Source organism: Beauveria bassiana (assembly GCF_000280675.1).
Source record: "Beauveria bassiana ARSEF 2860 unplaced genomic scaffold BBA_S00023, whole genome shotgun sequence".
NCBI lineage: Eukaryota > Fungi > Ascomycota > Sordariomycetes > Hypocreales > Cordycipitaceae > Beauveria > Beauveria bassiana.
In genome coordinates this window covers 473,609-498,847 of record NW_007930858.1, presented here as the reverse complement: position 1 = coordinate 498,847, position 25,239 = coordinate 473,609, and the positions used below count along the sequence as shown (strand labels likewise).

The window sequence follows — 25,239 nt, the reverse complement described above, 5'->3', positions numbered from 1 at the left end:
GTAGGAATTCCCTGACTTCCCAAGCCTGTTCTTCCACATTGACATGAGACGCAGGATGAATACAGCATTTTAAATTCCAAGCACTTTATCGGCATCCACGGTTATATGCTAGTATATTCTGTTTCTTCTTTGCCATCTTTTGAGATGGTTCAGGTCATCAGGGAGAAGATTCTCAATCACTTGGTAAGCTCGTGACGCACGTTCTGAATTTTATGAACAGGAAGTTGTTCAGCTCTAACACAGGTGGTGCGGATTAGGGGACGGAATCGGTTCCCATTGTCATTGTAGGGAACAAAAGCGATTTGAGACCCGAGCAAAGACAAGTCAGTGCTGATGATGGAAAAAAACTATCTGAAAAGCTACAATGCGGCTGGACCGAAGCGAGCGCCCGATACAACGAGAATGTGGACCGTGCGTTCGAGATCTTAATAGAGCAAATCGAGAAATCGCAGAATCCTGGAGAAGCACCCGAGAAGAGTAACTGTCTGGTAATGTGAGCTTGTGGCTCGCTACAGTGGAACTAGCGGACTCTTTAGGACACAAAGTCGACGTGCTTCGGAATCGATGTGGTGAGATTCCAGCCGTGCCTGCCCGCTGGCTTGTATGCTACGCGGGATGATCGTTGCAGCATGCAAGCCTTGGTCGCTTGGCGATCCTTTGTACTATCTTAGAACTACAGCTTCTTCCCTTCCGCGGGGATACAGCTTGGGAAGAGGATTCCCTGGCCGTTTTTGTATCTTGCCCCGCGATGGTGTGCAGCAGATAATTTCGGCTCGCAGCATCTGATCGAGTAATTTGATTTGACCTATGTCAAGCTCCAGCGAAAATTTCTTCCCGAGCAATGAACAACCACTGTGAGCATTTGGCAGTGAAAGTGTCGCTATAACTCACACTGGGTTGACTTTGCAGTTTGGGCTCACAGCTACGTCAGTGAGTCAGAGGGGCAGGGCAGAAAACCCCACCATGGAGGGGTGCCACATCTACCTACCCGTCGCCCTCGCCAACAACAGCAGGAGTTTTCGACCCCTTTTCAAGCTCAGTAAGGAGAAGGCAGCAGCGAAACTGCCCAAGATCTTCCGCGCAATCCCAACGGAAGCGATTTATTACGCAAATATGCTCGACGTAAACGATTTCATCGTCGAGCGTGGAGGGAACCCGGAACGCATCCGAGAATCTCAGCGTCGCCGTTTCGCAGACGAGGCAGTCGTCGACCAGGTTATCGCCCTATTTGAGGATCACCGAAAGAGTAGGTACTATGGGTGCGATTGAAACATGGCTCCTTGTTGATATCATTTTTTAAAGCTCAGTATAGCGCAACGCAAATTAGCAGCAAAATCAATGAGGTGCAGAAGCTAATCGGGGCCAAGAAAAAGGTGTGTATGCCTGCTACTAAACATCAAAAACCGCTAACAAATATATGAATGAAGGCCAAAGAAGATGCAACCGATCTTCTGCAACAGAAGATTGAGCTTGAGAAAGAGAAGAAGCTTACCGTCGAGTCTGCCGTGCAGAAGGAAAAGGACCTTCGGACGAAAATCAAGACCATAGGAAACATTGTCGACGACAGTGTACCCATTAGCAACAGCGAGGTAGCGATTCATCATACGAGTGGCTCATAAAGCAGACGGCTGACCGTGTTGATACGCAGGATAACAATGCTGTGCAACGAACTTGGGCGCCAGAAGGTATTACTGTCGAGAAGCGCAACGTGCTCTCCCATCATGAAGTGCTCCTTCGTCTTGACGGCTACGACCCAGACCGGGGTGTCAAGGTCGTTGGCCACCGCGGTTACTTCTTGCGGCAATGGGGAGTATTCCTCAACCAAGCGCTCATCAACTACGGACTCGAGTTTCTCTCCCAACGGGGATACTGCCCTCTACAAGCCCCCCAGTTCATGCTGAAGGACTACATGGCCAAGACTGCCCAGTTGGATGATTTCGATGAGCAACTTTACAAAGTTGTCGATGGGGACGAGGCAAACGACAAGTATCTCATCGCAACATCCGAACAGCCTATCTCGGCTTTTCACGCTGATGAATGGCTTATTGCCAAAGATTTGCCTATTAAGTATACTGAAATCCCGTATATGAATGCGTTTCGAATGCCGTTTTAACGTGTATTCAGGTATGCTGGTTATAGCACCTGCTATAGACGAGAGGCTGGATCTCATGGACGAGATGCCTGGGGCATCTATCGTGTCCATCAATTCGAGAAGGTCAGCTATTGCTTCTGAACCACGTTGAATGACTGCTGATTGGGATACAGGTTGAGCAATTCGTTCTCACCGATCCTGAAAAATCGTGGGAAGCCTTCGAGGAGATGATCGGCGTTTCTGAGGAGTTTTACCAGACTCTGGGACTACCTTACCAGGTGATTGCCATAGTTTCCGGCGCGTTGAACAACGCTGCTGCCAAAAAACTTGATCTCGAGGCTTGGTTTCCCCATCAGGGAGAATACAAAGAGCTAGTCTCTTGCTCGAACTGCACCGATTACCAGTCACGCGCGCTAGATATCCGTTTCGGCGCCAAGACTCAGACAGACGCGAAAAAGAAGTATGTTCATTGCCTGAACTCAACGCTGTGCGCCACCACGCGGACGCTGTGTTGTGTCTTGGAGAACTATCAAACCGACGAAGTAAGTTAAGGCTTCACGCGATGCGATCAACTTACGACTAACCTGAATAGGGTCTTCGTGTCCCGGAGCCGCTTCGTAAATACCTTCCCGGTGCCCCGGAATTTATTCCATTCGCGCGTGATTTACCCAAGGAAGCCGCCGGCGTAAAGAAGACTCTGCCGCAGCGCGAGAGGAAATGAATTGATGGCTGAGGTCATGCTTTGGCATTGAATTGATGACATACGTGGACTCCCAGGTAGTCGCGAATATACAACCGGTATAGTCTGGGATTTGGTAGAAACGTTATAACTCAGAGACTTCTTATCTGTGAGGCTACGCTCTTGCCTCATCATTCATCGTAATAGAAGCTGGTAGTAGTTACCTAGGTAGTTACCTAGTGGGCAACGCCCCACCCGCTACGAAGTCGGCGGTTCCGTAGGTTGTACTTCCAGGGCAGGCAACTCAGCACCCGTTGCAAACACCATCACTTGCCGCTTTCAACGTAAGGGCCAAGCCGAAGCGTATCTATTTGACCTTCTTTCTTTTGTACGCATTAATGGGTACTCGGTCAGAAAACCAACCCAGGCATTCTGCTGTCATATGGAATCGAATCGTTGTGCACACAAGACAAAAATTGTATCGACTTAATGGCCGTCACGGGCAATGGCAAGATAACACTCGGGAAGATGCCATATTGAAGGTAATTTTCCCTCACACTACAAATCGAATTAACCTCGCACTAAAAGCGCAATGATTATTCGTACTTATTATTATCTCAGCACCAGCTTGGTAAATTTGCACACGAGGACCAAATGCCCCTTTGGCTGCGGCATTATCTCTCGTCTCGTGATGACAATAGCAAAGACGGTGAGCATCACCCGCCGCAGAATGCGCTACTTGTAGCAATCTGACAGGTCCGGAAAGAAGTGATGCAGTTGCTTTACGATGTTTTGAACGACAACAGTCAAACGAGCTCGGCGTACTTGGCCCATCCCTGTGTTTACCGCATCACGAAATTGCGGCGTGAAGGTAGATGCCACTTCCATCTCAACACCCTAGTCATAAGTTATAACAGTCACAATCCAGGCAGCTTCTGCGGTTATCGTAACATCCAAATGCTGATTTCTTATCTCATACTCGCAACTGAAACTGGCCCGCGCAGTTTCCCAGACGGTGTCCCAGACATTTTCCAACTACAAAATCTAATTGAGGCCGCTTGGGATAACGGTCACAACACAAGAGGCCGCCAGGAAACAGGCGGCATCAAAGGGACGAGAAAATTCATTGGCACACAAGAGGTGCGTAGAAGCGGTTCATGATTGCATTGTACCGCACTAGCTAAGAGTGACCAGGCACAAGCACTCTTCCTCAATTTGAATATCAAGTGAGAAACCAGAGGCTGAGGAGTGATCAGATCAAAGACTTCTGACAGGCACCAAGGTGTAGCGCCCGAAGATTTCGCGATACAGTCGAGTTCTCCGCCGTAGACCAAGTTGTTAACGATATTGACGCGTATTTTCAACGTTCCTGCCGAGGTATGGAGGACAGCAGCAGCAAGGTCAGGAGCACGATGCTAGCTCCAATCTACTTTCAGCGCCCAGGTAGGTTGCGTATTGGAAAGCTTAGAACCCATGCTCAACTAAATAGGTCATTCGTTGACTGTCGTCGGCCTCGAGAAGACAGTGCACAATGAGCGGCAATTACTGGTCTTCAACCCTGGGCATAGCTACAAGGACGCTACGCACCCTTCCCGGCCCCTTTCAGAGAAAAATAAGCAGGTGACTCTTGAACCCTACCGACTAGGACTAAAAACTTTACGTAAATATAGCGAGTTCGAATTGCTCTAGTATGTGCTGGCAGTCTATCGCGAGCTTTACCAACTAACACCTTTTGAACATAGCCTCACCTCAAACACGGCGGATTGATTCATGCTTCAGCCAATTTTCTTTTCACTTTGTAGCTGCGTGCTCTTTGAAGTACATCTGCAGCTTTCCGAGCGCCCTGGCTCGATGAGAGATATGATTCTTCTTTTCAGGGCTCATTTCGGCGAATCTGCGTTCCGCCTGTGTTAGCGCTCAAAGAAAGAAGGCTGTATCAATGACGCAACAGAACTGATCAGGACATGTATTCTTACTCACGTCTCATTACCATGCTCGAAAATAGGGTCCCAGCCTTAAGCAAATACTTGTCAGTGAACCGAATGAAGCAGACAGGCTATTTACGTACCGAATCGCGTCGGGCCGCGTGCAGGCACGATTTTGCCCTATACTCGATGGAGGAGTTACTACATGAGCCGCTCGGGAAGCATCAAGCAGCCACTGACCTGGCAACGTCCCTGGAACAAAATTGGTGTTTTGCCTCTGCCTTCCGAGTAGCCAAAGGTGCAGACAGCGTCTGCAGATTTGTCAGGATAGGCAGCTAGAAGGTTGTTAAGACCATCGAGACCGATTGTTGTTAAGAACCACTTGCTGGAAGTTGCTTGTCAATCAATGTAGCCCTTTCGAAAATGTGGAATGATAAGAGAAGAGGGCTTGCTTACATGTAAACGCCGGGCATACCACCCAATGCGTGAAAGCACAATGCAGTGTCTTCCACCAGCACAGGTCCATCCATCTGCACAATTGGTTTGTTAGAATTGAATAAAGCTTTAGTTTCTGGAGGATCAAACCACCCACGATGTCTGCTGCCCTCTGGCATTTGGATAGGGTTACATCCTCCACTGAGCCTTGCACTTCTTCCAAGTCGATAGAATGACTTCGAACTTCAATGTCCGGCTCAAGGATAGCCTTCACCTCCCGTAGTTTGTTGGGATTCCCCGTGATGAAGTGCACATACGGAGCCATTGTAGATCCGTAATTCGCGTGCTGCCACGAGACCAGTTGACAGGTGAGGTTCATCATGCACTTCAAGTCTATCTCCGAAGTGGGCCTCACCCATGAAGTGAGCACTAAGACTTTTTTCATTTGTCTAAGCAAAACATAATAATAGCCATAGATGTTGTCGGCTTGGGATAAATACACTAACTTGGTATCCGGCTGTGTCGTCAATGATGGAATGCCCCTGAAATCTCGCAGTGTAGACTCTATAAGAGCTTCTTTAGCCTTCAGCAACTGTCTCATCGTCGATGGGTCGAACGAGCAGTAAAAGGAGAAAAAGAAAGCACCACTCTCATGGACTTACTTGGTAGAATGCAGGTTTATTTAGACTAAAAAAAAGTGTTTGCTACAAGCAACTGACCATAATGTGTATCGAACAAATAGAATACTCGACGCGTTGCTAAGTGTTTTTCTTTCTTACAAGTAACATATTCAAGTGATGGGCCAGCCGATGCAAAAAAAAAAAGATAAAGCGAGCAAGTGGTCAATGTTTAGTAAAACACCCACACCACACCGGCTACGAACCAAAATGATTTGCGATATAATAACAAAGGAGGATAAAAAAAAGAATTCATGTCCCATCGGAGTTTGCATCATCCAGTCTGACTGCCCACATAAGTTTGCATTGAAGCTAAATATAATATTTACACACCGCTTGTCTTTCGAGTATGCAAAGTCGCTCATTGTACAATATTTAGCTGCTACAATATTTAGCTGCACATACGATGATAACGGAAAATGTAGCATTTCTCAGTGGGCGGGGCACATCGCCTTTGTACATACATTAACCTCACATCACGCTTCACCACACACCCCAATCCAAGAGCTCGCTTATCGCATCAAACACACCCAGTACTATCAGCCGTGTATCATTACCAGCATGGCAAGCAAAGCGATGCAGCATGCAACGACGAAAGATGTCGTCGAACCTTATGAGAGGAAGGCGCAAAGCCTCAAAGCTACACTATCTGTCGAGGTTCGATTCGAGAATGTCCATGTCCTTCCGCAGACACCACAGTTGATCGCTCTCTTGTCGTGAGTAGATGCTAGCCACTACTTGCGCATCGGGTTGTCATCTGATCCATTGAGCTTAGTATTATTCGAAACAAGGAAACAGATCGCGCAGACTTCATCTTCTACTCAAATCGGATTATACGATTGCTGGTTGAGGAAGGCTTGAACCACTTGCCGGTGGTAGAACACGACATCACTACGCCCGTCGGACGTATTTATAACGGCCTCATGTTCCAGGGAAAGATATGTGGTGTCTCCATCATGAGAGCTGGCGAAGCGATGGAGCAAGGCTTGAGAGACTGCTGCCGATCCGTTCGCATCGGCAAGATTTTGATTCAGCGTGATGAAGACACGGCGCAGCCCAAATTATTTTATGACAAGTTGCCCGAGGATATCGCTGATCGTTGGGTTATGCTTCTCGATCCCATGTTTGCCACAGGTAAATAGAATCGCAATGCTAGAGCGAGGGAGCAAGCACGGCGTACCAGCTAACTGTTTGCTGCAAGGTGGTTCGGCCATTATGGCCGTTCAAGTTTTGAAAGCGAAGGGCGTACCTGAGGACCGAATTCTTTTCCTCAACTTGATTGCTAGCCCGGAGGGTATTAACAACTTCGTAAACAAATTTCCTCGACTCAAGGTGGTGACGGCATTCATTGATGAGGTATGTGTTTCCAGGTGCCGCCAGGCGCTCCGAACCAATACTGACCCAGTATATGCAGGGCTTGGACGAGAAAAAGTAAGCGCGGAAAAACCTTCGCCCTGAACAGTTTTTAAAACCAGTGCTGACATTCGCTTCCTAGTTACATCGTTCCTGGCCTAGGTGACTTCGGCGATCGCTTCTATACCATGTAGGTATCTCTGACCGACCTGCGAATCACCCAAGCCGCACGCTCTGTTATTGGGCTCAGGCTATAGGAGCAGGGTTTGGCGTCGCATACGATGGCTCAGTCGTCCTCGTCGTCCGCCACGATACCGTCGCCGCCGTATCGGTGAGACTCGTCACGGTCGCTCGTTGCTTCATCGTGGTCTTGATTTCGCCTCGCAGGCGGCGCTTGCGCCGTGCCCGTGTAGCTGGCATGTGCGCCGTCTTCTTTTGCGACAGCCTCTTCACTACTGTTTAACTTGCGTCAGGAGCTGGGGAGTTGGGAAGTGTCATACCTGCGGCGTCTACCCATTCTCCATACACATCCACAGCGGCCGAGAGGTCTATGAAGGCATAGTTAGTCATCAGCGAGTAGTCGTAGCATATTGTAATGGGTGACAATGTACAGTTGACAGCGCACTGAAATTTCTGACCACAGATGCGACAATCCAATTGGCCAACACCGGCCTTTCGATCAAGTTTTACTGTGACTGACTTCTCGTGGTTGCAGAACAGGCATGTAAATGTAGTTGGGAGAGGATCAGCCTGTTGGCGGTTAGAACGAGGTACCTTGTACGTGCTTGGTGGACGATACATGCCTTCTTTGGGCCCATAGGCTTCCGAGATGACTTGCGCTTGCCCATTCTGACTGTTGCGCCAGTGTTCTTTGAACCAGGCGATCTTTGCGCCCGGGAAGTTCTGGAGCGTCAACACAGTGCGGATGGCTTTCGCGTGCCAAGCAACTATACATGTGCGTTAGTTGCATATCTCATCAGAACCCGTCTATTGCATAGCATGCGGTAGGTTCCCCCACTATTACTGCCAATGCTAAGTGGGCGAGGAGGTACCTCTCTATAATGTGGCTGGTACCTGAGCTCCTTTGACACTTTGGTACCCCGCGGGGAGCGGTATCGATCTCCACCGCCAGCATAGGTAGGTGCTGAACTCCGATCGGCTGCATTTGTGGATGATGAGCGGGCGAACGGTACAGCGACTGGTGAGGCAACTCGGAAATTACAGGCGCTGTCCAAAGTGACTAGGATTGTCGAGCTTATCAAAAAGTGACTGCGCCTAGGAATCTGTGCAGATCCGCTGTATCGTTGTCGGGCTTGCATCGACCTCCTCGTATCGGCGGTTGTTTGATTGGCCGATCTGTCGAGTGCTGATTAGCGTGACAGAGGTCACCTGCTCTGACGCATTCAACTGGACCAACCTTTTAAGGCGCCTGATATCAAGTATGCAGAGAAGGTACATCCCCTCCCTTCCCCTCCTCTCGATCCAACAACATTCTCAATTGAAGCTCTTCCCCCTAATTGCACGACGTGAACCCTATCATTAGTTTGTCTCGCAGCATTGTGACCCCATTAAAGCTCTCAGTTCATCACGAAGCTACAATGACGCCATCTAGCGACGACCAGAATATTGTTAACTCGCTGAGTGAGATTCGACACGCACAGTCCCAGCTAGCTGCTGCTGTTGATACGCTCACGGCGGCCATTGACATGCCGCAACCACCTGGCTCGACTTCAATGCCAGCAGTACTTAATCGAGACCCGAGCCTGGGCCAGAATGACCCAGGCGAGACAGGATTGGAGCCGCAGAACTCTTCGTTGCTGGCCCAAAAGTCGGGCTTCACATCTCGCATCGTGCTCACGTATGCTTTCCTTGTTCACTGGCATACTCTTTCGCGACGGGAAGCTGATTAGGCCCAGTACTTACCCCAAGCAAATTGGCATTGATCCCATTCCTCTTCAGTGGGGAAACGCAGATCCTGAGAGGCGAGGGCCAGTTGTTGTTTCTCGACTTCCGAGTACTATACGCCGAAGAAATGGTTCGTATTCTGACATCCACTTGAGGATTAGAGGGCTCAGAAACTGATCATCTATTGAGCTTGACAGCTATTGGAGGCAGGTGCCCTGTCCCTATGGAGGGTGTCACATTCCGTAACTAACCAGCCATAGCACAGTGAGTCGTGTGCTCCATGCTGCCGTGATTTTAGTACTGACAGAAATCGCAGCGGCGGCTCGTACTCGGTATACTACGCACTAGCGGTCGCCAGCAGGGAGCTCAATACAGACCACAGGTACAGCTTAGTCGTGACATCCGGATAATTTTTCTGACATGACAAACAGACCTGATTTCACCAATACCGAACCTGCCGCCAATATCGGACCATTTGCTCAATGGGGCGATAAGAAGAAGATTGTAGCCATGGATCCCTGGGGCCATCTAACGCCGTGGCAGTATAAGGACATAATGGAGAAAGAAAACAGTATGCTTCAATTCACGGCAGCACAGAACATCATTATATTCACATTTACGCAGTTGACTTACGACCTACCATTGCCATCACGAAAGCGCATATGAAGGTATTTCATGACATAGGAAGGATGTAGCCGCTGTCACTAACCTTCATGCAACTAGCTTCCGGAGTTGGAAGAAAGCGTGCGATTGGGCAGACTGTACGTCGGAGCAGATTGCTGGTCATAGAGAATATTCTAATCGAAGGTAGTGTCCCCGACGGAAAAGTCTGCTTGAACAAGCAGGGAGAATTGGCTGTCACGAAATTTGCAGTAGAACCGGTACGTACCGCGACCGTCAGCTTTGGCCGCGGGCTTAACTTTCTCCAGGTTTGGTATCTCCCTGGTGTTGCAGAACGATTCGGAATAGGTGAGCGCATGCACTCCATCATGTAGCTGCCTTGCTCTGACCAAGTACCTGTCAGATGAAGCAACCCTACGCCGTTCGCTGTTCGAACACACCGGTGGTAGCTATCCGGAGGCAAGTATGCAGGCTCCCATGGCGCATCACAGCAAACTCACAGCATTCAGTTGATCACCCGTGGCGATATCAAGGTGTTTCTGCCGCCAATAGGTTCGTGGCTTCCCACGGATGGCGGGTTGAAAATGAGCACACACTTACACAGATAAAGGGGGCCTCACTGTTTACTGTTTCGGCGATCCAAGCAAGATGTCAGATGACTCTGTCCGTCTGTCGCTACGAATTCACGACGAAGTATGTATCACTGGCAGTGTGAGAATGGGCCAGGCGCTAACTGGTGATTGGCGTTGCAGTGTAATGGAAGTGACGTCTTCGGATCAGACATCTGTACCTGCCGGCCATATCTTATTTTTGGCATAGAAGAGGCCGTGAAGGAAGCCCAGAATGGGGGCAGTGGCGTCGTTATCTATTTCAGAAAAGAAGGAAGAGCACTTGGCGAAGTGACAAAGGTACGTACATGCATGCATTTCAGTAGAGGTGAAGCTTTGCTAACTTCTCATGCAGTATTGTAAGGCAAAGAGACAGCGATGTAGGCCACTTAAAATTTGTCGCTCTACTAACTCGTACAGTGGTCTATAATGCCCGTAAGCGTGGAGCTGACCGAGCCTCGGACTATTTCACACGAACAGAGAACATTGCTGGAGTAAAGGACATGAGGTTTCAGGCTCTTATGCCGGACATTCTCCACTGGCTAGGCGTCAAGAAAATCGACCGCATGCTGAGCATGAGCAAGTGAGTGAGAGCTCAGTCGATGAAACGAAGATGTATACTGAGCAATTGCAGCATGAAGCACGATGCCATCGTTGACCAAGGGTATGCCGATCCATGAAGGCCAAGCTGGGACAGATACTAACTGACGCGTCAGAATTCCCATCCACGAGAGAGTCGAGCTACCCGAAGAACTTATCCCTGCAGACTCGCGTGTAGAGATCGATGCCAAAATTACAGCGGGTTGGTGTCAACGTTGAGACATGAAGGAGATGACCCTGACAAATCGCAGGATACTTTACTGCCGGAAAACGTTTGACGTCGGAGGAGCTCCAGTCTGTTCAAGGCAGGATGTGGGAAGAGTAGGTCTTAGCCGCTTTCGGTTATGATATGACTTGCCGCTAATCATAATAATGCAGCATCGATCACTGATTGGCCTCGGTGAAATCGAACTTGCGTAGCCGTCACTTAGCAGTGAACACCAAATAACACCTGTCCCTGTCAAAACGTCAGATTTATGCCGCCTCATGCGCTCGTGGAGACAAACATGGACCTACGGCATTCCATCTCTTCAAGTTAGTCATTGCTACATTACCTACAAGTGAATAAATCGAAATGAGACCCTGCAAAAAGCTCCGTGATCTGTGCTGTGGCGTCATACTTGGGAATAACAAGGCAAGAGCCACCCCAGCCCCGCTTGCTCGCTGGCACGAAACGTTGGAAATGGCAGGGACATGAAAGGTGTACTTGTACTCAGAACAACATCAACAAAGCATAGACGATCTTGACGTATGCATACAGCCCTTCTAATATTTGCAGTATAACGCGACATCGTAATGCAGATGCGCTTGTAAGCAAGGATACTACATCACGCATCAGATTTGCAGACAAGATGATGCGGCTGGGGTCTGCTGAGAAACAGTCACGTGACTCACACAATGTCACTTTCAAGAAATTTCCATGCCAAACCTAGTGGGCCCGGATTAATAGGCTGCCGCTTTCGTTATTGTGGACTCGCTTAGGCCTAGATTGGTGCACACAAGAAATTGAAATTATTCTCACACTCCATCTCAACGTCTGCATCTTTGACTTCTCCAATTGTTCAATACATTTGGCAGCAATCATGGCTGTTGGAAAGTACGGGTTCACAAAATCATACTCTGTTGCCCATTGATGCTAACTCGTCGGCAGGAACAAGAGACTCTCGAAGGGCAAGAAGGGCCTCAAGAAGAAGACCGTCGACCCTTTCTCTCGCAAGGATTGGTACTCCATTAAGGTAACCTACATCGTCGACAAGGATTGTTACGCAGCGAAAGCTAATGATTTGGATTTAGGCCCCTAACCCTTTCAACATTCGAGAGTGAGTTGACTAGCGAAACGACAATCGACCAGCCATGCATCCGAAACTAACAGGGTTTGGCAGTGTCGGTAAGACCCTTGTCAACCGCACCACCGGTCTGAAGAACGCCAACGACGCGCTGAAGGGACGTATTGTCGAGGTTTCTCTCGCCGATCTTCAAAAGGATGAAGATCACTCGTTCCGCAAGATTCGCCTTCGCATCGACGAGGTCCAGGGCAAGAGCTGCCTGACCAACTTCCACGGTCTCGACTTCACATCCGACAAGCTGCGCTCTCTCGTCCGCAAGTGGCAGTCCCTTATTGAAGCCAATATCACGGTCAAGACCACTGATGATTACCTCATTCGCCTCTTCGCCATCGGCTTCACCAAACGCCGCCAGAATCAGATTAAGAAGACGACCTACGCCGCTTCTTCCCAAATCCGCGCCATTCGTCGCAAGATGACTGATATCATCCAGCGCGAGGCTTCCACCTGCACCCTCACTCAGCTCACCTCTAAGCTCATCCCTGAAGTCATTGGCCGCGAGATCGAGAAGGCTACACAGGGCATCTACCCCCTGCAGAACGTATGTCGTCCCTGACAGGCGATATGAACGCAAGACTAACAGACTTCTAGGTACACATCCGCAAGGTCAAACTTCTGAAGGCTCCCAAGTTTGACTTGGGTGCTCTGATGGCTCTCCATGGCGAGTCGGGGACGGATGACCAGGGCCAGAAGGTTGAGCGGGAGTTCAAGGAGCGTGTCTTGGAGGAGGTTTAAATGCGAAAAGAAAATTGATATGGGAAAAATACTAGGCTGTCTCGAGGTTGAGCCCTCATTCTGGCATTGTTTCGGTCGTGGTAAATGGCCTATTGTCTCTACGGCGGCTAGGGTTTAGATAATGTCGCTAATGATACGGCACAAGGCTTTCTGTTTATTCAACGACGATGCGAATTGGCTGGTGATTTACCTTTCGTCGTATTCACAAGTCGTGGGTGACATTTCTTACTGACGATGATGCTATTAGGGCACCTTGAGGCTCGACTTTATTTCCTAGAAGAATCTTTCCCCGGCCCGGAATTTTTTTCGGCATCTTCACTTCCTTCATTTGCCGACTTGCCAATAAGTAGAACCGTTGTCCACACAGACTGCGTGGCTCAGTCCTGGTTCTGTAGAAACTCCACTACAGCTAAGACAATATCAGCAGGCACTCATCGTCGCTTTCACGCTTGATCGGGGCATGTACCTGCTCTGAACTCCTCCGGCTTTTCTGAGATGACCCAGTGGCCAGCGTCGATGTCGATCAAACGAAACTTGGGAAAGAATTGCCCCACGGCTGGAAGTACCTCATCAGGCACGTATTTACTCTTGGTGCCGCGCACGAACAGAGCCCGCTTTTCGAAACGAAATTGGTTGGGGTCCTTAAAAGGAAAGTCGCCCAGGTGACCCAGAGCAGCACCCAGTGTATCTAAAGGAATTCTGAACGTCTGAATGTTCTGACCAGGTTCACGGTGAAGATTTCCTAACAGGAATTGTCGAATCGGGAGAGACTGCGGGCCACCAAATTAGCGTCAAACACCAGGCATGGAAATCAACACGCGAGAAGCGAACATTCTCAACTTCCTGTAGAATTTTGTCTGCTTCCGCTAATTTTGTGACGTGAGACTGGTCGACTTTCTTCATACCACGGATGTAGGAGGAGAAATCTGAGCCCAAGAGCGAATCCACCGGGGCATTGTCGACGGCAATAATATCTGCTACATCTTTTGGTGACCGTAAAGCCAGTGTCATAGCAGTCTTAGCTCCCCTAATGAAATATAGATAGGCTTTGGTAAGCGAACTGACACAACGAAGATTGAGCCTTCATTTGGGCTAGCACTTACATTGAATGGCCTATCAGTGTAGTTTCCCGAAGACCGTGGTCAGCAATGAAGTTGGAGACATCGTCTGCCATGGCCAAGTAGTCATGATGCTTGTCATGAGGGGATTGGCCATGATTCCTCAGGTCCTGATGTCGTTAGCACCTCCTTGTTTTATGACTTGCGACATCGCCATACCACGGCATAAACATATCTCCCAAGATCCCGAGCCAATGCCCTGGAAAATTTTAGTATTCATTTGAGCCTGGTTGCAGCACAAAACCTCTCTCACTTGCTCATCGCTCGATTGTTTTTCTTTGAGCCGAATAAGCCATGCAGAAACAGAATCGGTGCGTTCTCAGGCGTCGTTTGCGGCTTTGGAGGTTCGTGAATGTCGTAAGCCAGCCTCAGGCGAGCCGCAGTTCGAATGGAGCGCTGTGCATTCCCCAGTCCAACGCGATAGCACGCAACAGCTGAGCTTCTTTGACCAGGAATCAATCGCATCATATGACCTTACGCGGCTGCAAGTGGCCAGACTACCATAGCAGTCGACGCTGAACACAGTGAACGTCGCAACTCAACTCGCGCCAGAGATCTGCTTCCGGGGGGGACGATGCAATTGGACAAATTAGCACCCTAAATATCTTCCACCTAAATCTGGATAATGAGCAATAACAACTACCTAGTTAACTAAGTTATTTTAATCAGGACTGGATGGGGATGTAGCTGGCCAGAAATGTGGGGCACAAAACTGTCCACTTCTTATTGTGTTTGATGTGTCCCCCTCCTGAGCTTCGAATAAGTAAGCGCAAACGTCTCTCGGGAGCTTCACGACCCGCGAACAAAATAGTCTCACGCAAAGTTAGGACCTTGTGAAAAGACAAGCTATAAGCTTGAATTTGCAAAGCTTGACTATCGTGTTTCATACAGCGAAAGATGGAGTACGAGGCACTCAAAGAGCAATGGAGCGACGTGGAGGATCGCGACGGTGTTCGCCTGAGCTGGAACGTGCTTCCCAGCTCGCGCATGGTGAGCGTGAGATTGGGCTGGTCCAGAAAATACGACTAACTGTTGACAGGAAGCATCGCGACTGGTTGTGCCGATTGGTGCTCTTTACACCCCATTGAAAGAGAAGCTCGACACACCATTGCTGCAGTTTGAGCCAGTGACTTGCAAGCAGCCATGCCGCTCTGTGCTCAATCCATTCTGGTAGGCTCATCAGCCAGACTGTTATCTATTTTTCCGTATCAAACTGATAAAATGCATAGTCAGGTCGATGTTCGCGCTCGAGTTTGGATCTGTCCCTTCTGCTTGTCAAGAAATTCGCTCCCCCCCCACTACAAGGACATTACGCAAAACGCGATTCCGCCCGAACTACATCCTGCAAACACGACTATTGAATATCGACTGTCTAGGCCAGCTCCAGCTCCACCTATATTCTTCTACGTTGTAGACTTATGCCAAGAAGATGACGGCCTTGCTGCGCTTAAGGAATCCCTGGTCATGAGTCTCAGTTTGCTTCCTGAGAACGCCCTAGTTGGCCTTATTACATACGGCACGATGGTATGATTATGGAAGCTTTTTTGGAGAAGCTGCGATTCTTCTGACACCTACTAGGCACAAGTTCATGAGATCGGTTACGAGGGCTGCGCAAAATCGTATGTTTTCCGAGGAAACAAGGACTACACTGCCAAGCAAGTTCAAGATATGCTTGGTCTGTCAGCTTCTACAGCTCGACCGGGGATGCAACAGCAACCTGGCCGTCCTCTGCCTATGGGACCAGCATCCAGATTTCTCATGCCGGTTCAGCAAGCGGAATTCCAGCTCACTAAAGCATTGGAGGCGCTTCAAAAAGACCCGTGGCCAACCGCGAACGACCGCCGTAGCCTGCGCTGCACTGGCGTGGCCCTGAGTGTGGCGATCGGTCTCATGGAGTCGTCATTCCAAAATGCCGGAGGTCGTATAATGCTCTTCGCTGGTGGCCCGGCTACGGAGGGCCCGGGCATGACAGTTGGCCCTGAACTGCGAGAGCCAATGAGATCGCATCATGATATTGATCGCGATAACGTCAAGTACTACAAGAAGGCATTGAAGGTAGCATTCCCACGGCACGTATACCATAATCTGTTCGTCGGCTAATTATTACAGTTCTATGACAACTTGGCAAAGCGCACAGCCCATAACGGTCACATCATTGACATTTTCGCGGGCTGTTTGGATCAGGTCGGACTCCTGGAAATGAAGGGTCTTTGCAATTCGACTGGCGGCCACATGATTCTAACTGACAGTTTCACGTCGTCGATGTTCAAGCAGTCTTTCATCCGTGTTTTTGAGAAAGATGGCGACGACAATCTCCTCATGGGCTTCAACGCGGTGCTTGAGGTTCTCACCACAAAGGAATTGAAGGTGACTGGTCTCATTGGACACGCTGTTTCCCTTAACAAGAAATCAGTTTCCGTTGGCGAGACCGAATGCGGCATCGGTAACACTTGCTCTTGGAAAATGTGCGGCATTGACCCCAAAGCAAGCTATGGTGTCTATTTCGAGGTTGCCAACCAAGGCCCAAGTCCTCATCAACAAGGACCTCAGAAAGGCATGTTGCAGTTTCTAACTTACTATCAACACTCGTCTGGCCAATTCCATCTGCGTGTCACCACCATCGCTCGCAATCTAAGTGGACCAGCTGGTGATCCGGCGATTGCTCAGTCATTTGATCAGGAAGCTGCCGCTGTCCTCATGAGCAGAATAGCTGTTTTCAAAGCTGAGGTTGATGATGGGCCCGATGTGCTTCGATGGGTGGACAGAATGCTTATCCGACTGTGCTCGCGCTTCGCCGACTACAGAAAAGATGACCCGTCCTCATTTAGGCTGGAGAAAAACTTCACCCTATACCCGCAGTTCATGTTTCATCTGCGCAGGAGCCCTTTCTTGCAAGTATTCAACAACTCTCCTGATGAGACAGCCTTCAACAGGCATGTGTTAAACCATGAAGACGTCAGCAATTCGCTCGTCATGATCCAACCAACACTTGACTCTTATACATTTGATCAGGATGGTGGCCAACCTGTACTTCTTGACTCGGCCTCCATTCAGCCTACACATATCCTCCTCCTAGACACGTTCTTCCACATCCTCATATTTCATGGCGAAACAATTGCGGAATGGCGTAAGGCCGGTTATCAGGACCAGGATGGCTATGAGAATTTCGCAGCATTGTTAGAGCAGCCAAAGGAAGATGCCAGGGTGAGTCACTTTTTGGTGGAACGAAATTTTCAGGACCGTACTAATCCCACCCAGGATCTGATTACGGATAGATTTCCACTACCTCGATTTATCGTATGTGATGCTGGTGGCTCCCAAGCCCGATTCTTGCTCTCTAAACTCAACCCGTCTACCACGCACACGACCGGCCCATACGGTGGAGCTGGAGCCGCTTCGGGTCAAACGATTTTTACCGACGACGTGTCTCTTCAAACGTTCATGGAACACTTGATGAAGTAGGTCATCTGGAATTTATCAATGCTAACGATCGGTTGCTAACGTCGACTTTTATGATAGGCTTGCTGTCAGTGGCACCAACTAATCATGTTGAGTCCGTTCTTAGGTACTGGGGAGGCATACGTGTAGGACCTGCATCCATCGTATTGAACAGTCAGATATATATATGTGGCCCGGTCAACTAATATAGCACGGCCAACTCAAAGTTCCATATTGACTTGAATCTCAACGACCATGTGTGATCAATTCACTTCGTTCTAGCACCAAAGCTGAAGCTAGTATGGCTAGGTACCTAAGTAGAAGTGGATCTCAATTCTACAGATTATGTAATGCCATGCCTAGCAAAAGTTTCCAGGGTGCAACTTTCGGTTAGGGCAGACAGTGGGGGGCCACACATATTTTCTCGCTAAGCAGAGGCCCAACATTCTTCTTTCTTTAGCAACCATCAATAATTTCGCAACGGCAAGCAAACCACGAGCCTCTGCCATTCTCACAAACTGCCGCAATGCGTACGTTGATACCATCTTGTCAATGTGTATAGCACCACTAAAATTTCTTCCTCTAGCTCCTAAAATCGATCCCAACGAGATCAAGATCATGTTCGTTTCCTTATCATATCACCTCCCCTCTTCTAGCTGCTAATCCTCCCTAGCCACCTCCGTGCTACTGGAGGTGAGGTCGGTGCCTCTTCAGCCCTTGCGCCGAAGATCGGTCCCCTTGGTCTCTCTCCCAAGAAGGTCGGAGAGGACATTGCCAAGGCCACTGGCGATTGGGTACGTACACTGTTTCTCTCGGTCTAAACGTCACTAACAGCTTGCAGAAAGGCTTGCGCGTGACTGTCAAGCTCACAATTCAAAATCGTCAGGCCGCAGTGTCTGTTGTGCCCACTGCTTCTTCTTTGATCATTCGCGCTTTGAAGGAACCTCCTCGTGATCGCAAGAAGGAGAAGAACATCAAGCACAATAAGTCAGTCGCCCTTGACGAGATCATCGAGATTGCCCGCACTATGCGCTATAAGTCTTTCTCGAAGGAACTGAAAGGCACTGTCAAGGAAATACTTGGTACGGCCTACAGTGTTGGCTGTCGCGTCGACGGCAAGCCTCCCAAGGTCATCATTGAGGCCATTGACAACGGCGAGATCGACAGTATGTTCAACGTGTGTTTTGGATTATGTTGTCAACCACTAACGCATAGTTTAGTTCCCGAAGAATAGGCGTTTACCGAATCAAGGCAGTTGAAACAGAGGCCCTTCAGCGAGCGAACATCGAAACTACCAGATGAGCTGAATGCGACATTGAATTGATGTAGCTATGAATACAAAAATAGAAGGGCTGCGCGACCAAGTCTTACGGCTGATGTGAATTGTTTGTGATCCTCGGCTACACTCTGAAATTACCAACTGCACGATGGTATATTTCAATTTTTGCCCGAGGTAGATTGACTCCTAGTTCCACTACTCACCGCCATGTATCTCTCCAAGTGATCATGGCGGTCCATTGATCGGATCTACATTCTGTGAAACAGGCATTGCAATAATAGCCGAAATGATAGGTGCATGAGCACAGCAAGGCAGCGGCAAATTTCTCTGAGCGCCGTTACCACTGAGCTCTATCTGGGTGATCACGTCCATTCCGCCTGAAAAATTTGAGACTGCAAGCATGATGGTCATCAACTGGACGCTAGTTATCATTTTGATGGAGAGCTTTGACAGATACGTTGAGTGTTTGTCAATACCCTTGTTTGGTGGTCGAGCGGGGACAGTTAATAATTGATCTTCTTGCTAAGTGGCATACCTCTCTGTTTTGTCCGTGTACTTCAGACAACCCATCTTTATTGGCCCTCGTGAGGTATCTGGTACATGCCTTCTAGACACTAATGTTAGTGCGGCGCCACCGCCTATGCGCGATGTTGACCAGCTGCGCCATTGCACCATCCGTTCTCCGCCGTGCGATGGCGTGTGCCTTCTTGATACTACCACTCCACATCGAATGCAAAGTCACTGAACTGTTGACATTTGTGCCTGGCTTCAGCTGGGAGGACTATTCGTCTTCTCACTGATTCGCTGATCACCAGGGCGCCGTACCCAAGACCAGACTATAGGAGGGTCAGGTAGAGGCACTGCTGCTGTAATTTCCTCTCCGCTTGCTTGATGCCAGTTGGCAGCGTGTCCGCCATGGTATGACTGGAAGCAATGAGCGTTCGCAGTACGCCTGCCAATGTCTCTCGATATTACACCAACGACAAATCTTTCACCTTCCAATAGTCCTGTATATCGACCTCGGGCATGTTGCCATTATTGCAGGCGCACCGCCAGACGGTGCCGGCCGCGAATCTCGATCGTTTGCCCAAGCCGGCTAACGGACAGCCGGTACACGATGATCAGCTTCAATCAGAAAGGCTTCTTTATCGACAGCGATCTTTTCCAATAAGAACACTTCAGTCGCATACGCAACTCGCTGAAGGGAGCCCCTATGGCGTGCACTCGTCTCACAGGGTTCGAGAGCACCAGCTACGGCGAAAAACTCCGAATGGAACCATTGATGCTGGATACGATGGCTCCTCCACGAAGTCGTCTAGTGGCGAGCCGCCATTGAAGCAGCTGGCCCTTGCTGGACAGGCTATCAACACGCTTGATCATCAGGCGCTTGGCGCTCGATCCTATCACCAAAACATCATACTTGGCAGTGCGAATACCAATGCGCAACTGCCAGTGGTACCTTGGCAGTCACCCGGCCATGTTGTTGGATCCATTCAAGCGCAAGGTTCCCGGATGTCCTCACACATTACTGCTATTCCTTTCGCAAGTGTCTATCAACCCGTCATTCGAGCCAATGAATATAATGTCAGAGCTTTCTGCCCACCGCCGCCGACACTAGTAGGAGGTCTGCCGCTTGGTCAGCTTTATTGGCAGCAAGGCTTATGTTCATGGGATTACCATTCAGCACAATACACCAGCACCGTGCCTGGCGCCTCCTACCCAACTGTACCTTGTCCTGAATATGCGCCGCACTTGGTGACACCTCGGCATTTTCCTGCGTCAAATCATATCCTGGGTCACACACCGCAGGGTTCTAAGCCTCATGTTCAGAGCGCCTACACGCTGAATCACGACACTTACAACAATCAATCAGCTTTCAGGGACAAAAGTCTCTGTCGAGCCTACCGTTGCTATGCCAGTCTGGTTGGATATATGCAAGCAAAGGCTGGGGTAAGTATGGCTAAAGACTCTCACGGAGTTGAACATGCATCATCAAAGCACCTCATATTTCCAAAACCTCCCAGACCGAGGAGAGAGAACACTGGCTTGAATAAAAGTCACGTATATGTCGCTACTGCCAGCAGAGTCCCACCAGCTAACCTCGACTCGAGCGGCGCACAAGGTCATCAGTATACGCCGATTCAGCAACCCAGCAGCCACGTCATGTTCGCTGGGGTGGATCAGTTTCGAGCCCAACAAAGTGCGGTCCATGGCTCTGTACCACTAATGGACTCTTTCGATCTCCTCAACCATGGTGTGTCCCCGGTCAATGACGCTAGATCTTCTCTCAATATTCTCAAACACCTCTGTGAGCAAAGTCAGTGGACCTGGACTGAAGGTATGCTCGTTTTGGGCTGCCTTCAGTATGCTGTAGAGCAGTATGCAGATGCCCTCCAATCCTTTTCAAGAATCACTGCATTAGATTCGAGGTACTCACTTCTATTACTTTGTCCATGTATATTTTTTGCGTATCTAACCGCGATTATAGCCACATAGAAGCCATTGCAAACATGGCAGCCTCTTTTTACTGTCTGGGGCGTCATGAAGAGGCCGAGCACTACTGGATTCGTGCGATACAACAAAGGCCCAGCTACCTAGAAGCTGTTGAACACCTGGTCGGACTTCTTTACAAGAAACGCAGTGAAGAAGCCATTGATATCATCTGCTATGTTCAAAAGGCGCTCGGAGCTGTTGGTCAGCCTGCGCTAGCAGGCCTCGCTTCTCGTGGGGAAGCTTCAGATGATCACAAATCCAACTCTCGGATCGTCGGTGGGCAGTCGATGAGTTTACAGAGCGTATTTGACCTATCGTCTGGGGGCTATGGCTCGAGCGGATACACTCTAGATGGAAGTGAAAACGGTCGTATTCTTGCGTTGATCCACGCAAAAGGCACCATGCTCTACGGCTTGAAAGATGTAGATGGCGCTGCTCGGGCATTCGAAGAAGCTGTATTGATCAGCGTCGGCCGAAATACCAAGGGAGTTCGCGAGCTTGTTCGTGGCATTCAAAACTCCCTTTCCCGGGTGGCGCCTTCTGCACCTGCTGGGCAACCACTTTTACTCGCCCCCGACAAGGCTCGCCATGCCGCTCGCCTTCTATTTGGTGGCGATGGCGAGCTTCCTGGACTACGATGGGTGAATGATCCTACTCCTAGGAGAGCTGCAGTTCAAACTACAAGTAACTCACTCCTGTCCTTGGCGAAGATATTTCAAGACTCTATGGCAGGTGGTTCATCGAACTCTACACTAGCGCGACCGTCCTCTGGCGTTGGCGATATCCTAGCGCTCTATTACCTCTCACTATCCCTTCAAGAAAGCCCATCGACCGCCAACAATGTAGGCATCCTCCTTGCTGGCATACCTCAAACAAATTCAAATCCAGTTATTGACAGTACATCGCCATCGCATGTCCAAACTGGCATCCCAGGCATACTTCCCGGGAGCGGCTTGGCTCTGGCCCTTGCCTACTACAACTATGGTCTTCGCCTAGATCCGAAGCACGTCCATCTGCATACCAATCTTGGCAGCTTACTAAAGGATGTTGGCCAACTCGATCTCGCGATTCAAATGTATCAGCGTGCCGTTGTCTGCGATGGAACTTTTGACATTGCATTAACAAATCTTGCCAACGCTGTCAAAGACAAAGGTCGGATAAGTGAGGCTATTGGCTACTACCGTCGCGCTGTAGCCGCTAATCCAGGGTTCGCTGAAGCAGTGTGTGGTCTTTTCACAGCGCTCAACTCAGTCTGTGACTGGAAAGGTCGTGGTGGTGTTTATTTGTACTCGGGGGGGTATGACCGGTGGCACGTGGATGATGGTGGTCAATTGCTCGATGCAGAGACCACTAAGTCTGCATCAGGTCTCAGTAAGCGTGTCACGGATATAGTTCGTCAACAGCTCGATGATGCCTCACAATGGGGCCGGAATATTATTGACAAGTCGTTGATTCGACTTTTGACGCATACCCTGTCTCAACACGGGCTCAGCTCCTCATTCGATCTCGAAAAACACTTACAAAAATGGATCGGGTCCAGGTGGGCTGGCTCACGGCTAGTACGGCTTCTTGAAAGAGCAGCAAAGGTCTTGCTTCGGCAGTGGTACCTTGACCAACACGTCTTGTCTGAGAGAGCAAATACCCCATACTCTCGACCTCAACTACCGCCGTCTTTAAGCGTGCCCCCGGCTCCTACTGTTCTCCCCTTTCATACATTCACTTCTCCATTGACGGCGAAAGAAGTCAGAATTATCTCTCAGCGTAATGCAATGCGGATATCATGTGCTACACTGCGTGCGCCGTGGCTTCCTGAAAATATTCTCCCTCCGCCAGCACCACCCGGTCCTTGTCTGAATGTCGGATACGTCTCCTCAGATTTTAATAACCACCCTTTAGCCCATTTGTAAGCATAGCTCTCTTCGTGGTTACAATCCGGAGGCTAACAATGATATCAGGATGCAATCAGTTTTTGGATTTCACGATACGGGACGAGTACGGGCTTTTTGCTACGCAACAACGCCTAGTGACAAGTCAAGCTACCGTGCGCAGATCGAGAAGGAAGCCCCTGTTTTCAGGGATGTCAGCAGCTGGACTCCTGAGCGCTTGATAAAGCAGATCAGCTATGATGGTATCCATATTCTCGTAAACCTCAATGGCTATACTCGCGGTGCTAGGAACGAGATATTTGCTGCTCGGCCAGCTCCAATTCAAATGTCCTTTATGGGCTTCGCAGGCACTCTCGGAGCCGAATGGTGCGACTATATTCTTGCAGACACTACTGCTATACCATCGAGTACCTTGCGCCCATGGCGTCAGAATACAACCTTGGAGGACGTTTTTCACGATGAAACCGAGGCCGACGCTGGCGAATGGATATACACGGAAAATATCATATTCTGTCGCGATACGTTTTTCTGCTGCGACCATGCGCAATCATCGCCCTCAATAGAAAGGAATATGACTTGGTCCGATGAACAAAATCGGCGATGGACAATGCGAAAGGAACTTTTCCCCGATTTGCAAGATGACACAGTTATATTGGCGAATTTCAATCAACTTTACAAGGTAAATATTTCTGTCGCGGGAACAAAAGTGCAACATGTTATGTGCGTGCTGACCATGGGATTACTTAGATTGACCCAAGCACGTTTAGGTCATGGCTCAGGATCCTGGCACAAGTACCAAAAGCGATACTTTGGCTTCTTCGGTTTCCAGAGGCGGGCGAGGCAAACTTGCGGCGGACGGCAGAGCTATGGGCAGGCCCTGAGGTGGCAAGCCGCCTGGTATTTACCGATGTTGCTCAGAAGAGCCAGCACATCTCGCGTGCCCGGGTCTGCGACCTGTTCCTTGACACTCCGGAGTGCAATGCCCACACTACTGCAGCGGATGTGCTGTGGTCTAGCACACCGCTGCTCACCTATCCTCGCTACCCGTATAAGATGTGCGCGCGAATGGCGGCTTCCATTTTGAAAGGGGCATTGCCGAGAACACCGGAGGGTCAACGCGTTGCAGGTGAACTGATTGCAACGTCTGAGAAGATGTACGAGAAATCGGCCATTGAATTAGCTGTCGGGCTATCATACTCGCGTGCAGCTTCCGGCGAAGTTGGGGGCAGTGGCCGACTGGCAGATATGCGTAAACTGCTGTGGCATAACAAATGGACATGCGGGCTTTTTGATACCCGCCGCTGGGTTCGAGACGTTGAAACTGCGTACGAAGAGGCTTGGAAGCGCTGGGAGAGCGGAGAGGGAGGTGATATCTATCTATAGCGATATTTGTACATGAAGCTCGTTTATTTATTTATTTTGCATCTCAGGTCGGAAACAACAGCGCCTAATTGGGAGCCTGTAGCAATGGTTATTATGTAAGTAGCAAGCGGCGGGCAATTTTCTTGTTGATAGATGTGCAGCCCGGAGACACCTTAAATGTGCCTAAACATAACGTATTTGCTTTGTTCCTGGCTTGACCCTTGCAACGAACACTGTTCCGCAGAGCATCGCAGAGCATAGGGCGATGTCACGTCGCGCGGATTCTAGGATGACACAGCAGCATGTTTCGCCCATGGCGCGAAGAAGTGTTCGAGCCCTCCACTCATCGGCGCGGCCTACAAGACGTAAATCAACGCCCGCATGTAGTATACAAAGGCTGAAAACCTAGATTGAGAGCTGACTCAAAGTCAGTGTTCCTTTGCAAAGTAAGAAGCACGGATGACAGGCTTCCATAAGACCACGTGTAGGCAACAAGAGTAGATATGTGGACTATAAACCGAAAATCGCGGGAAAAGGCGCCTAAACAAGGGCCAGATTGTGATGGCGCGAACAACATGAATCATCATACTCAGTGTGGCTGGAAATCCATTGGTCTTAAGTTTGCGAAAACTCTGCAACGCCAAAGAGTAAGAACCGGTCTAGAAAGTAAGAGGCAGGTTAATGGGCGAG

The 25,239-nt window shown here is 49.5% G+C and overlaps 10 protein-coding genes across 10 annotated transcripts; 7 read left to right on the top strand and 3 right to left on the bottom strand.

The window, feature by feature from the left end:
* Nucleotides 1-1,113: 1,113 nt before the first annotated feature.
* Nucleotides 1,114-2,813, top strand: BBA_07269 (putative serine-tRNA ligase, cytosolic; the record flags this gene model as incomplete). Its single annotated transcript, XM_008602366.1, has 7 exons — nucleotides 1,114-1,246; nucleotides 1,303-1,373; nucleotides 1,428-1,589; nucleotides 1,649-2,067; nucleotides 2,125-2,215; nucleotides 2,266-2,634; nucleotides 2,685-2,813. 7 exons carry the CDS (start codon nucleotides 1,114-1,116, stop codon nucleotides 2,811-2,813), a joined length of 1,374 nt encoding a protein of 457 aa, XP_008600588.1.
* A 1,749-nt stretch (nucleotides 2,814-4,562) lies between these two features.
* BBA_07268 (Ham1 family protein) lies at nucleotides 4,563-5,456 on the bottom strand (the record flags this gene model as incomplete). Its single annotated transcript, XM_008602365.1, has 6 exons — nucleotides 4,563-4,665; nucleotides 4,752-4,785; nucleotides 4,840-4,876; nucleotides 4,937-5,081; nucleotides 5,153-5,226; nucleotides 5,289-5,456. The coding sequence occupies 6 exons, from the start codon at nucleotides 5,454-5,456 to the stop codon at nucleotides 4,563-4,565; spliced, it is 561 nt and encodes a 186-aa protein (XP_008600587.1).
* Nucleotides 5,457-6,369: 913 nt separating this feature from the next.
* Nucleotides 6,370-7,355, top strand: BBA_07267 (uracil phosphoribosyltransferase; the record flags this gene model as incomplete). Its single annotated transcript, XM_008602364.1, has 5 exons — nucleotides 6,370-6,524; nucleotides 6,584-6,942; nucleotides 7,010-7,164; nucleotides 7,223-7,239; nucleotides 7,304-7,355. 5 exons carry the CDS (start codon nucleotides 6,370-6,372, stop codon nucleotides 7,353-7,355), a joined length of 738 nt encoding a protein of 245 aa, XP_008600586.1.
* Nucleotides 7,356-7,447: 92 nt separating this feature from the next.
* Nucleotides 7,448-8,009, bottom strand: BBA_07266 (uncharacterized protein; the record flags this gene model as incomplete). The annotated part of the gene is made up of 3 exons (XM_008602363.1): nucleotides 7,448-7,608; nucleotides 7,662-7,709; nucleotides 7,961-8,009. The coding sequence occupies 3 exons, from the start codon at nucleotides 8,007-8,009 to the stop codon at nucleotides 7,448-7,450; spliced, it is 258 nt and encodes an 85-aa protein (XP_008600585.1).
* A 750-nt stretch (nucleotides 8,010-8,759) lies between these two features.
* On the top strand, nucleotides 8,760-11,434 carry BBA_07265 (GTP cyclohydrolase II; the record flags this gene model as incomplete). The annotated part of the gene is made up of 15 exons (XM_008602362.1): nucleotides 8,760-9,019; nucleotides 9,383-9,448; nucleotides 9,498-9,637; nucleotides 9,691-9,734; nucleotides 9,790-9,827; nucleotides 9,878-9,947; nucleotides 10,137-10,239; nucleotides 10,292-10,380; nucleotides 10,440-10,595; nucleotides 10,651-10,675; nucleotides 10,716-10,878; nucleotides 10,930-10,959; nucleotides 11,012-11,097; nucleotides 11,147-11,216; nucleotides 11,368-11,434. The coding sequence occupies 15 exons, from the start codon at nucleotides 8,760-8,762 to the stop codon at nucleotides 11,432-11,434; spliced, it is 1,407 nt and encodes a 468-aa protein (XP_008600584.1).
* Nucleotides 11,435-11,977: 543 nt separating this feature from the next.
* BBA_07264 (ribosomal S3Ae family protein) lies at nucleotides 11,978-12,973 on the top strand (the record flags this gene model as incomplete). Its single annotated transcript, XM_008602361.1, has 5 exons — nucleotides 11,978-11,991; nucleotides 12,046-12,130; nucleotides 12,189-12,214; nucleotides 12,278-12,779; nucleotides 12,830-12,973. The coding sequence occupies 5 exons, from the start codon at nucleotides 11,978-11,980 to the stop codon at nucleotides 12,971-12,973; spliced, it is 771 nt and encodes a 256-aa protein (XP_008600583.1).
* A 377-nt stretch (nucleotides 12,974-13,350) lies between these two features.
* On the bottom strand, nucleotides 13,351-14,147 carry BBA_07263 (abhydrolase domain-containing protein; the record flags this gene model as incomplete). Its single annotated transcript, XM_008602360.1, has 4 exons — nucleotides 13,351-13,382; nucleotides 13,440-13,743; nucleotides 13,805-14,000; nucleotides 14,077-14,147. The coding sequence occupies 4 exons, from the start codon at nucleotides 14,145-14,147 to the stop codon at nucleotides 13,351-13,353; spliced, it is 603 nt and encodes a 200-aa protein (XP_008600582.1).
* Nucleotides 14,148-14,988: 841 nt separating this feature from the next.
* On the top strand, nucleotides 14,989-17,635 carry BBA_07262 (Sec23/Sec24 trunk domain-containing protein; the record flags this gene model as incomplete). Its single annotated transcript, XM_008602359.1, has 7 exons — nucleotides 14,989-15,081; nucleotides 15,131-15,261; nucleotides 15,321-15,615; nucleotides 15,670-16,146; nucleotides 16,201-17,295; nucleotides 17,350-17,549; nucleotides 17,611-17,635. 7 exons carry the CDS (start codon nucleotides 14,989-14,991, stop codon nucleotides 17,633-17,635), a joined length of 2,316 nt encoding a protein of 771 aa, XP_008600581.1.
* A 420-nt stretch (nucleotides 17,636-18,055) lies between these two features.
* Nucleotides 18,056-18,763, top strand: BBA_07261 (60S ribosomal protein L12; the record flags this gene model as incomplete). Its single annotated transcript, XM_008602358.1, has 5 exons — nucleotides 18,056-18,059; nucleotides 18,116-18,149; nucleotides 18,203-18,323; nucleotides 18,371-18,695; nucleotides 18,750-18,763. 5 exons carry the CDS (start codon nucleotides 18,056-18,058, stop codon nucleotides 18,761-18,763), a joined length of 498 nt encoding a protein of 165 aa, XP_008600580.1.
* Nucleotides 18,764-21,318: 2,555 nt separating this feature from the next.
* Nucleotides 21,319-24,570, top strand: BBA_07260 (tetratricopeptide-like protein; the record flags this gene model as incomplete). Its single annotated transcript, XM_008602357.1, has 3 exons — nucleotides 21,319-22,508; nucleotides 23,257-23,866; nucleotides 23,935-24,570. 3 exons carry the CDS (start codon nucleotides 21,319-21,321, stop codon nucleotides 24,568-24,570), a joined length of 2,436 nt encoding a protein of 811 aa, XP_008600579.1.
* Between the last annotated feature and the right edge of the window lie 669 nt (nucleotides 24,571-25,239).